Source organism: Lampetra planeri, unplaced genomic scaffold, assembly GCF_965212315.1.
Source record: "Lampetra planeri unplaced genomic scaffold, kcLamPlan1.2.h2 scaffold_399, whole genome shotgun sequence".
NCBI classification, from domain to species: Eukaryota; Metazoa; Chordata; class Hyperoartia; order Petromyzontiformes; family Petromyzontidae; genus Lampetra; species Lampetra planeri.
The window spans coordinates 1,012-14,033 of NW_027615222.1; the positions used below are offsets into that span (position 1 = coordinate 1,012).

Genomic DNA, 13,022 nt, shown 5'->3' on the forward strand with positions numbered 1-13,022 from the left:
CCTCCAGAAATAAACAGTCAGGTTGCCTTGGTACACTTACACTCCAGAGTAATGTTGACTATTTGTTAAAACAGTAGAATAATATGAAAGAAATGTTTCTGAAAGAGAATATCTTCCCTTTGGGTGTACTGACAAGCGACAAATTAAACAATAAAGCCGAATATAACCAATGATGCTTGGAAAAAGGCAGAACAAGTGAAGTTCAGCTGTCAAGGTCAGCAGATCTCAAACCAGCTGAGCTCCTTCTAGAGGAAATATTGCCATCATATAATATTCTTTCAATATCGTTGAAAAAATTGTGATCGTTCCTCTATTTCAGTTCAGGATAAAATGCTTAAAGCAAGATAACAGGTGGTTTATGTTCACCTGTCAGGGGCTTTTGTGTGGGGGCTTTTACATTTATTTTCCACGCATCCATATCTAAATGAAAATTCTGAGGGCCAAACATCCCCCTGTCTTTCCCCCTTCTCTCACAAGTGCCAGACCTTCCCTGCTAAAGTCTAAAAAGTCTTTCAAAACCAAAGACAAGTTGGTAAAAGTTCAACATTTAATGTTTCTTTCAAAAAGATACGGAGGTTTTGCTTTGTCTTTAAGGACTACACAGTGATGGCTCTGATGATCTCAGTAGAGTTCCAGTAGGAGAAAGCAGGAGGCAGAAGAGAAATGAAGCAGAGTTTAAATGTCACCTGCAGAGCAGACACTGTGCTAGGACACTTCCTCGTCAGCGTTTCCTGGAGCATAGTAGCCTGCCAGTTGCCTGAAACGTGGTCCCCAGTCCGCTGAGGTATGAGAAATCTTGTTCTGATGTGGTTGAAAGCGTATGGATTGAGCTGAGTGAAAGAGCTGGTGAACTGGTGCCCTCAAAGGCATATGTCTGGAACGAGTCATATGGCGGCACTGACAGGTCTGCATCAGCTTGCTCCACCTTCTTTCGGATGTAGCCTCTGAACAGAGAGAAGTCGGCAGCTGTGGCAGAGGCTCCCTCTGCTCCACTACTTATATGGTTGGCTTGTATCCACTGCGGCAGTGACCGGATGTCGGGACCAGAGTCACCATTCTTAGCCTCGGGAAAGTCATAGAGGTTCCTTAAGGCGCTCATGTCATAAGCCTGAGGTGTCTTGTTCCCCTCCGCCCTCGTCATTGTACTTGATGACATTATCCCTCATGTCCTCCTCGTCCTCTGTCATCCTTTGGCCTTTCCTGTGGCGTTTCAGGGTCAGGATTAGCAAGACGAGAACTGATGGTGAAAGACACAGAAGAGGACAGATAAATATGAGACAATATTACAGTCCACATAATTGTCAGATATGCACAAATAAACGGTGGTGTGATATGTGAAATAACATTTACAAATACTGAGAATTCCACCGTCATATTTCACTGGAAGTTATGCTTTTGTCAAACCTTCCTTTGGGCAATGGAAGGAATTAAAGCCAGTGCACAAAGCAAGTTAGAAACTTACAAAGTGTTTTAAAACATGTCACTTGAGCCAATACCAGATGTCAATGGAGAAAACAGCAGGTTACACCCTGGACGAGTCGCCAGCTCATCACAGGGCCACATGAAGGACAGACAACCATTCACACACACATTCACACCTACAGGCAATTCATAGTCCCCAATTAACCTCAGCATGCTTTTGGAGGAGTGAGGAAGCCGGACCACCCGGAGAGAACCACCCTGGCAGGTTTACTTTGTATATGTATATATTACACTATATATACCCACACACTATATACACTGTTTGTGTTGGATTAGCAATGCATTTTCATGGGAAACGTTCAACCTACCACCATTGCACAGGTTTGAATTTATGTCTTTAGGCAAAGACACAGCAGGAAAGATGATCTATTTACATTTCATATGCATGAGCATTGATTCTCGATAATCCTGATTGTCAATGCCCACAAAAAATGATTCAGATGACTTAATGGAGGCCAATTTGTATATCAATACTCATCCAAGTCCAGTGAAACTTTGTCTGCTCAATCAAAACGTAGCCTTAAACCAGAGGCAGTCACCTACACTAGAGACTGGAATGTCTTTGAAAGTTACACCTCAAGAGTGGAGAGAGATCATGCATAGAGTGATAGGATGAGATCATTAATGGTTTAAACCTGACTTTTAAATATGGCCTACAATTGTGATTAGACCTGTCACCCCCAGGTGTTTCCCCCCCCCGCGCGCGCTTGACCTATTAACATTTATATGACGTAAGGAGGTCATTTAAATAATAATAAAGACATTCTGAAAATGAGACAATATGCATGTATATTTCCATTTGTATTTTTTTTCAGACATGCACATTCAAATGATACTTTCTGGCCAAACTACCAGAATAAAAAGTTGACATGTTAACCCCAGCTTCATACTGGAATCAATGTGGTCCCACCGGCAGTGAATTTTAGAAGCGTCTCTGATGCAACCTTTGTGGCCACTCTGGTAGAGAACGTTCCAGGTCTATTTTGGTGCTGGGCCTGAGCCGCGTCAATTTCAACTAAGCACATAGTTACACACAATATGACATAGTGTTTTACCACTGAAGTAAAGCATCACCTGCTGAGTCCGTTTTGTGCAACCCATTGATACATTGATGTACTGATGATGAACATCAAACAAAAAAAAAAAACAGGACTTTCTTTATTTGTTGTTCTTTCCAACAAACTCATGCTTTCATGATGCAGAACAATGTCTTTAATGCATTATGCTCCTCATCTGTGGAACAATCTCCCTGCACACCTGAGGTCTGTGCAAACTATCAGTTCATTTAAATTAGGCTTAAAAACGTTATTTGCTGCAGATTTTACTTAGATTCAGTGTATTGTTTGATGATCAAATCAAAATCCCCCACCTCACTTTCGCTTTTATTCTCCTGTTTTATCTGTTGTGACTTTATGTTGTTTGATGATATATTTTAATTAATTTCTATGTATGCTTTTTATTCTTTCGTTGGCATTTTACTTAATTGCTTTTTCTTTCTTTCCCTTGCTGATTTTCATGTTTTTAATGTCATCTGTAAAGCACTTTGAATTGTATGAGTTGTGCCATGCAAATAAAGTTGCCTTGCATTCTATATATGCAGATTGCTGTGATGCTTACACTACCTCCCAGTCTCATTGGACATTCATGCTCTGCTTCTGAAACGTTCAGTGGGACTTGAGATCACACTGAGACTGGAGCAAACTGATGGTGCAGACACTTCTGTTGGTGCAGACACTTCTGTTGGTGCATGTTTTCAGTCTCATCTGCCACACCGACCTCCAAATTAAGGACCACATTCACACAAAGTTTTTTTTTATTGTATGTACATTTTGTCCAGAAGGAACCAGTGTATCCAGGGAAGTCTGGATATGCAGAGTCTCAGAGTGAATAAATGATTGAATGACGAAATAAATAATAATAAAACAATTTTACAGCCACTTATGCATAAAACATTCAAAGTAGGTAGTCTGAGGAAGATAATTGCCAACTGAAGTCTATTTAAGTATATTGATTAAACAACTTCTTGATTGCTTATGAATAAGCAAATGACAATTGATGTGCACATATGCATGTGAATATTTTGATGTTATGTATTTTTGCATGATTAACACTGCAACAGATACATTGATTTTCCTTTTTTTAAGACCACAATGTCACAACATGTGCATTCCTTTTCCCAACAGGATATCAACAAAGTTAGTTAACAGCTGGCTGCCATTTGTGTTGAAATGGCAGTAGCTTTTTGCATAGAATCAGCTTTCCTTTCAGCAGTAACAATGAGCTACTAAGGGATGGCAATGAAAGGACACTGAAAGAGATCATTAACCAGTGGGAACCATGCATCTTCCTGCAGAGACAGCCTGTTGTCTAAAACAAATGCATACAAGCCCACAGATAAAAAGACTATCAATTACAAGGAAGCCTGTGATGTCCCAGACAGACAGTGTTTGATGCACCGAACCCACCAGGCACCCTTCAATACACTGAGAAATGAGATATGCCAAGATCATTTTCCTGTCAAATTACACTGATACCAGAACTTTTTGCGGTGTGCACAGGACATCCATTGTTGGTAAACGATGAAGAACGTTGTTTTTGAAAGTGAACTTGGAGAAAAAAAGTTAAAAATCCCTTTGCTTTAATAGCCATTCTTGTTTCATCTTTTGGGCAAAGTGTGCTGGTTTAAATCTTATAATCTCTAAAAATTATGTGTTGCTCCTCTGGTAATAGTCTTCGTTCAGTTCAAATGGGCTCACAAATGTGTGGTGTTTAAAACATGAAGCCTATAGTGCTCCTCCCAAGTAAAGAGCCGTGCTGATCTTGAAATGAGGATTTCATGCCATATCTCTCACTGATAATGTACAGTGATTTTCCTCGTTCATTGTCTGCCTGGCTCCATTGAGGAACCACCGTCTGTAACCATTGTGTTTATTCTTCCTCTCCATGAATAGGTTGAATTAATTGCCACAGGGGTTTAGAAAACAGCCGTGGTTTGTGGTGAATTACAGCACACACTGCTGTGCATACTAAACAAGAGCTAAGACAATTATGCTCAATTCACACTAATGGGGAGAGCAACTGGGGACAGAAGACTTGATGGGATGATGTACGTACATGTGCAGATCGGCTGCTTCCTGCATGAGAGTACATCAGTTCAGCATGAAGGAAACAAACCCTCCCTAACTGATGTGTGGGTGTGTCTCTAGGTACACAGATTGTTTTAGTGTACTCAATTGAAAACCCATTTAAGTTGAGATTAGCATGCCTCAGGCAACACTAGTACAACACTTTCACCTTGTAGAAAGCATATGCACCTGTGTATAACTACATTCTATACATGCAAAGCTGTGTCCCATGTGTGCAGATGTTGTGATAAGCGTTTCTGACAAGACAGTTAATTTACCCGTGGGCTGTGCTGGTTGCCCCGACCCATAAGTTTATCACAAGCAGATGGGAGTTAATTGGAATGGATGCATGCAGATGCTGTGGTGCAGGGGAATGGATTCATCACATCAGGCCTAGAAATGAACTGATGGAGGAACTGTTTGTTTGTAAAGTAATTAGGCAGATATTTGTTTTCATTTTTTCCTCATCACCCAACAATTGATGTAATAGAGGTGGTCCAGTCTCTGGAGGTCGGCGTGTTGGATGACTGGTTAAAGCAGCCCAGTTGCATGCAGAGGGGAGTGTTTTGTCTGTGTGAGTAGACAAGTCGCAGACAGTAATTGTGCTTAGATAGTATAGATTCTATTGCAATTATCTGCGCTGTCTGTCATGAGAAGGCTAATGTATGTGCGTGCTTGTTTTATCGATGTTGTCAGCAGGAACCCACAGTACATACACAAATTGATAGATGTATGTGGACTTAAGAGCTACAAAATGAGAGTTAAGATTTTCTTTTAGTATTAAGAGACCTAAGTTAATAAGTAACAGTCAAAATGTTGGGAAATGATATAAGGTTGCATGACCATACAGCACAATAATTGTGAAAACGCCGCTCATCTCTCTGATCTCAGCCTCTGCAGCTCTAAGATTTACAAGTCTGTTATCGTGTTACGACCCTCTGTGGCTGATCCCGATGCACAAGGCACTCATTCTGGATATGAGACTGAGAGATGTGTCCATTCACTCCCATGTCATTTCTTTATCATTATATCAGGGCAGAACTGTGGCAGTAATTGTGTGGGTGGATTATCTGCATCCAAGTCTGTATTTTTATCCTAACAACCAACCTTTGTGTGTGTGTGTGTGTGGGGGGGGGGGGGGGTGTTAAACACAACTTAAGCCACAATGTTACAATATAATGGTTAAAATGGTTTGTAAGTTTCATTTCATGTTGGCTTAAACTCAATTACAAACTGACAAACACCACTGAGATACAATGAGAGACAGGTGGTTGCAAAGGGGAGCAAATGTTTTTTGGACCTGTACTCGACCCTAAACTGCCCCCTTCCATGGTGTTTCTTGCTTTATCTCAACGTCATCAAATAACCAAGCGTGTTACAAATGCATAACAATGACTCCTTTTATTTGACAATGACATACGTGAGACACCAGATTGTGGTTGTTTACAAGGCCGATAGGGGGTGCCTAATTCAAAAACTGTAACGAGCTATAAAACACCGCTGAAAAATAACCATGGGGTTATTTTCCGTGGGAGTCAGTATCACTCACACCAATGAAAGCTGCATTTCGAATCAGATCCAGAGTGAAGTCTAAATGGTACGAAAGATGAACCAATACAAACAAGATGAAACAACACCAATGTGGGTCACATGATGAAGTGTGTATTTGTTCTATTTATCCATTCTGTTTGGATAAAGTTCAAACTTATTTTAAGCCTGGGAGGTCACATTGTCAAGCACATTTCATCCACAAAACCCTGAAAGAACATTTTTCAAAGCGAGCAGAGGCCTTGCTTTAGAATTGTACATTACAATTTTGTTGAGGCTTTTAAAATCATGATGAATAAATCATGTTCCGCTATTGAAGCTCACGGGCACAAGTAAATGGTTGGGGTAGAGGAGTTTTAACAACTCTCATTAGAGAAGCTCTTAAAAGAAATGGATAGCAGTTGTAGTCACATTTAACGCAGCTTGGTGTCACATCATCCATCATTCACTGCTGGCACAATGAGAAGCATGAAGAGGCAAGAGCAGGGCAGATGCAACACTGACAGTGTTGTCACTTCTTACAGAGACAACGTACATTCGGAGAATGATTCATACAATGTCCAGATATGACACTACAAACCTCTTTAGGTTTGTGTGCATTAGTATGTGCATTTGTGTGTGTTGATGCTTAGAAAGCCTCATGTATTTATGGCGCCTGCTCCAGAGAAATACATTTGCTGAGGCAGCTCTTTTGCCTGTTAGCGCTCTCCTCCTCCCCCCTCTTCTTCCCTCACTCGTGATTCATCGGTCTGTGTTCTAAGGAGCCAGCTGACTTCATATCAGTCATAAGCCCAGGTCTCATCTTTGGTTGTTTCAAGTTGTTTAAAGAAGGATAAAAAAAAAGATCCTCTTTATGTTATTCACAGATTCTCTGCAACTGTGTGTGACGTTTTAGTCTTGAAATCAAGAGATTTTAATCAATCTGACATAAAATATTCGTAAGCATACATTATTTCACTGTTGAAAAGAGACTTCAGAAAATTGTCTATGACACAGAAAGGCACCAATATTTGTGTCTACATGACAGGAGAAAACAGAGCCTTGGAACGGAAGTGGTGGATGTTAAAGTTTGATGTTCTAGGTTCGGTATGAATGTGTTATAGATGTATAGATGTGCTGTCTTCAACACAAACCACTTTTACGTAGAGATTTTTGCCCTGAAACTGTGAAAAAGAGTTTGTCGCCCGTACTCATTAACACAAGGGTGGAGGATCTCTGTGACATGTCGGAAATACGTATACCAAATATTTGTCAAATACCTTAGCAGTGCTGCTGTTATTTGTCCTCTACCTTCATATTAGCTTCTTTTGTTTTTGTTTGTTTTCTGTTGTATCTCCTGTTTGTATACATTGTAGAAACGCGAATAGTTTTATGTAGCAAAGGTGGAATGAGGGGAAGATCTCAGTTTGCCTTTGCTGCCACCTTTGCCAGCTCAGGAAAGGAATGACTTTGACCCCCCCCACCATTCTGCTTCCAAACCTTATACAGAATGGCAATTTTACCAGAATGAAAACACTGTGTAAGAGCAGCTACACAGCTGTAAGACAGCTTGAGATGAAATGAATTACAAATAAATGTGGGACTAGTTGGTGGGACTGGTTAACACTTGCCACATTGTATTGATACACAGTTGGTCTGAACACATGTTAATACAATTATTAACACCCCTCCCACATTCGTACATTCACGGGCACATCTGTCTGCTTACCTATGAGGATGAGCATGCAGACCAGTAGTGCTATAAGTGCCCCAGGGCTGAGAGCAGCACTCATCACATAGGCTGTGGCATTGCAGGACTGGATGGCTCCCTCTGTGTCACACGTAAAAAAAGAGTAGTTATTATACAACTGCACCTGAGTTAGTTAACTGGACAATGGTAATATATATGAAAGTGCATGTTACTCTGCATAAAACCAGTCAACCAGTCAAATGTTTGGACAAATATTCTCACTCAACTGAATGAGAGGGTGTGTTTGAATAGTATTGTATGTCTATAACATATTTCCAGTTGTGTGCATTTATGCAGGCTTGCTTTATGTTTGGTTTGCACAAATAATAATGATTTAGTACAGCTGCTGCTGCTGCTGCTGCTGATGCAAAAGGTGACAGTGATTGTTACTAATGATGCATCTTCTCGTGGTCACCTGTGTCACAGCCGCAGATATGAATGGTCAGGGTGCCTGTGGAGCTGAGGAAGGGGGGATCACTGTCAACCACCAGAATGGGAAGGAAGTAAACATTCTGCTCATGGCGACTGAAGCCTGGCCGCTGGGTCCGGATGCCAGCAGTAGTGTCTAGGTGAGTCAGAAGCAAAGTAATGCAAATAATTAAACATGAACATATTCACATTTAAAGAACTGTTGACCATCTAGGCCGACATAACATTAATGTGGAGGAAACACAGTTTTGAAGAGCAGGCACTTGTCAATTTGATTGAAAAATTCAATTAACTTCTTTGCGTAATTGTCAAGCACTCAAGTTGTGTGTGTTATGTATAATTACTTTGAGTGATCACACAAATAATTTGCAGAGGTCAAGGACTACACAACAGAGAAGGATGTCAAGAGTTAAATTTAAACTGGGCTTGAACGATTTCACCAGGAATGTGAACTGATTTTATGCTTATGACATTTGTCATGTTTTGTCTAGGGCCGACAGAAAACGGAGCAGAGAAAATGAGTGAGAGAGTCACTGTTTGAAATTAATCTTCACCGGTGTATATATGAGCACGCTCCTGTAGACATAGATAGATGTAACACAGAATACAGTAGGAGGCTTTGACAAATAGAGTCGGAGCAGCTTCGTGGGTAGACCAAGCAATCCATCTCCCAGAACATATATCACTGTTATCCATGCAGCTCTGGTCCTTCTCTGGCACACGTACAACAATCTCCATATTGCTGTTTACATACTGTACAGGGACGAGATGTCTCTGAATTTGTCCTTTTGACTTGTACAAATCATTCTCCTACACAGCCCTGAAAATATTGTAAATGTGGGCAAGTGCTGCTGGGACACAGGCTGGGGGCTGATGAACCCCTGGCGCCTGGGTGAGGGTGTCTGATTGACCCAAAACACCCAATGACCCCAGGCTACATCACTGATGATGTGTCCCAGTGGTATGTGCAAGACGTATCTTACACCTAACGTATTATTTTGCCACTGAGAGCATATATACTGACGCCATATCCGCTCACTATGAATATAAACCAAAACTATGTCTGGTTGCGATATAAGAAGTCCCACCCCCTACATAGTGGAGAGGCCTTGGACAAACCTAAAAAAAAAAACAAAAAAACAAACAAACAAAAAAAAACAATGTATAAAATCTTCATATTTCTGATATGTTTGGTTTCAATTGAGTGTTTGGTGGTATAAAATGCAGTACAATCAACATGAGTGACTGCTGCTCTGAATTAAGTGCCCATAGTCACAGGTGCATTTACAGACTTCTGTTTGGGAACACAATGAAAGCTGAGACAGATAGTGATCCTGATTGTCATTTTCAGTCTGTGGTTTGACGAGGGACATGTGATTGTACAACTACAATGTAGCTACAAGGTACAAGCATCCAGTGTTAATGTGTTGGTACACAACTGACAAAAAGATGAGCACAGCTGAAGCCCATGAAACATTTGGCTGGGTGGTGCATTTTTGCCTTTACGTGTCACACATATACAGTAAAGTCTGAGATGTCGTCATATGACATTCTCTTCTCAGCATAATCTGGACATTTCCCATGTTGGTTGTGTATCATGCAGAAGCAAAGGATATTTGGTCATGCTGAGGTGGGGTTTTAAGTTGCCTTTTCATCACTGTGCTTGTTGGCAGAACAAAAGAGGAAGTGATAGATTGAAAGTGACGGGTTGACAAATGTGTCCATGAGCACAGACAGCAGGGTGCGAAGACAAAGGCAGTTGGGAGGATTTTGAAGGAAAAATATCTCTTATATCAAGTCACCAAAACCTATACAGGGTCCTGACATGTATGTTTGAAAATGCAGATTAAAACTTGGCTTGACCTTTTCATCCGCTACATGACTATAATGTGATGTTGGTGCCCGACTAAACACAGGCTGTTCATACTTTATAGGCCAATAGTATGTGAGCTGGACTGCAGCAGACATCACTGCCTTTATATGGTGACATTTCCCTTGCTCAGTCTGCTCCGTTGACATTTTCCTGGTGTCAGATCAATCTTGGTTTAGCCAGACGTCACATTCACTTAGATACACATCTCTAAACAAGTGAATCTGCAAGTCCACTCACAACACAAACAGGCCTGTAAAAACTCATCTCCCAAAGCAAAGTCACTGGGGAACACATCGATTGGAATCTTTCCTTATTTAGTACGTATACATATAAATATTGTGTTTTTACAAAATGCAATTTCAAGATAACACTTGAGGAAATATTGCAAGCGGCTCTTTTTCAACATAAATCAAGAACTGTTTTAAACAGTGTTTATACAAGTGAACCCATGCGTCGCTCAAGGATAAAATTGCATTACTGTGGAAGAACTACACACAAGACTGCAAGAAGTCAAGACGGTTTTTGCATAACGTATTTTGTAAATGGGGTCACTGAGACATGGAAAACCTCCAGTAATACCACAACCCAATGTGTCTATGCAAAAATTAAGGAAAAGAATATAACCACTGGGGACTATGGGGAGTGTTTTAAACCCACCATCATTTACAGACGTCTGAAACTGACGGTCCATCTAAAACATTCTCATGAGCTTTATCACGTGAAATATTTGTCTGTTCACCAATTTTGCAGCATCTGTGCAAATTGTAAATATCCTCTCTTATTCTTAATAAACACATTTACACCGGTAGACCATTTTACATTATGCTCATATTGCACAGAGATACTCTTACTCCATAAATCCAATCTGAAACCTGGGGCCTCTCACCTTTGACATTCCACAGGGTAAAGTGTTGATTGCTGGCGGCTTCAGGGGCAAGAGTGAAGTTGAAGTGATGTCCGGATTGTGGCTCGTCTTTATCCACCACACTGATGGTGTGAATAAGCTGAGGAAAAAAGAGGCACATAGGATATAAATGGACAATAAAATGGCAAACAAAGGTGAGACTTTCTACTCAGATTCCCCGAATAGGAAATGAGATGAATATGAAAAATCTGAAAAGCACTTTGCATTTGAAATGCCTTTCAAGAAGGAAATTATTGAGGTTGTCAAAATGGGTTCATTTGAAATTTCCAGGCCTCCTGTTTAAGTGTGGTTCAAAGAGGCTGCAGTTGAAAATAATATATGTATGTATATACCAGGGCTGCCATGTAAGCTCTGGGAATATGTCAAACTGCAAATGTGCAGACAAACAGAAGGGAAGATAAGTTAGGAGTGTAGTGTGCCAGTCCAAGTCAATAATAGTCACCCACATTCAAAGATAAAACTCAACTGTGATCCAATTTTCACAACTCTGTGTTGACACAGTAAAGGGAGATATGATTCACTGTGAGCTGAGCAAACATCAAACAGCCACAGAAAACCCTTTCACCTAAACACAGGGATCTCAGCGACAATTCAGCCTGCTCTCATCCTGTCACTCTGTAGACAATATCAAACCTCAAGCTGATCGCCAGCACAAATCCAACAAGTCCAAAAATCCAATTTGTTTTGTACCTGTACACTGCATTATATGCTTTGTACCTTAAAAACAAAATAGACTTACCAGACACACACACACACACACACACACACGCTTTGTTTTTCACAAATTTTCGTGGATGGTTACATTGGTGATTTAAAATAGCAGTTAATTATTTATCCTTGAAAAAAATATTACCCTTTTTTGAGACATCACATTATCTGTTAGATTATTGGTATCCGTCAGCTAGGCAAATTGTTGCATCGACTGGAAAACAATCCATATAGCGCATTCTTAGTGACTGCTGATGCGAATATTCCAATTCATGTACAACTCAGTCTTTGGTTTTGTGCTGCTCTCTCACTAACTCCATTTTCTTAATCCTCAACACTAGTACTTCCTTGCTAATTGCTTTCCTTTGTCTCTCTCACCCACACACACGTGCATTCAGTTGTCACTCACCTGTACGCCTGCACACACTAATTCCTCCTCGCCTCTTTATCTCATCTGTTTGCAGATTGACATGCAGACACATTTGAACATCCTCTCCTTTTACACTCAGTTGATCCTCCATCAGTGTCCTTATATCGAGCGGGTGTGTGATCATTTGTGACTGTGACATTACATTGCTGATCATATCAGTTCTGTATTTTGATAATTACTATGTTCATTCTTCACTGGAACATTCATTGAAATATCAGCTGCTAGCTGCTACTTCCTTCCAACTAAAACCAACACACAACAGTGTGTGTGTGTGTGTGTCTGTTTGCTATGCAACTTAAGGGTTTTTGCTGGACAATTCGTAATTATGAGGAATATTAATATACTTGCAAGTTTTTTCCCATCTGCTAACATGAGGGGGGCATGCTTATGTTCTCTACTTCACCATCAAGTCTTTTCATCATTTAGGCGCCATTTGATCTTCATTTTGGCAAGATCAAATGGCGCTGATCAGTATTTCATGTCTGTATGTAGAGGTTAAATTCTGATCTGCTCAAGCAAGATGTCTGATGGCCCGGGATTCTTTTTTCTTGTCTCACAAACACAGATAAGATGAAGAGGGATTCATCAAAATGTTAGTAATCTGTTAGACACATCTTTCACGTTTAACATGCATCGTTCACTGGATGATCCCTGGCTCTGTTATCCCTCCAGTTCTTCCTCCTGCTTGTGCTCTCTATCCATCGCTGGGATTTCCCCTTTTCCGTTTAACCACTTGTCCTGTGCATTTATCTCACTGTTACAGTTGAATCGTC

General features: G+C 40.6%; 1 protein-coding gene across 1 annotated transcript in view; it reads right to left on the reverse strand.

Annotated features, from left to right (window-relative positions):
• Positions 1-705: 705 nt before the first annotated feature.
• LOC144741026 (cadherin-22-like) overlaps positions 706-13,022 on the reverse strand; it is a 48,320-nt gene continuing 36,003 nt past the window's right edge. The window contains 6 exon segments of the mRNA XM_078623715.1: positions 706-777; positions 779-1,111; positions 1,113-1,237; positions 7,864-7,965; positions 8,300-8,449; positions 11,073-11,190. Coding sequence (XP_078479841.1) covers positions 706-777; positions 779-1,111; positions 1,113-1,237; positions 7,864-7,965; positions 8,300-8,449; positions 11,073-11,190 — 900 coding nt within the window.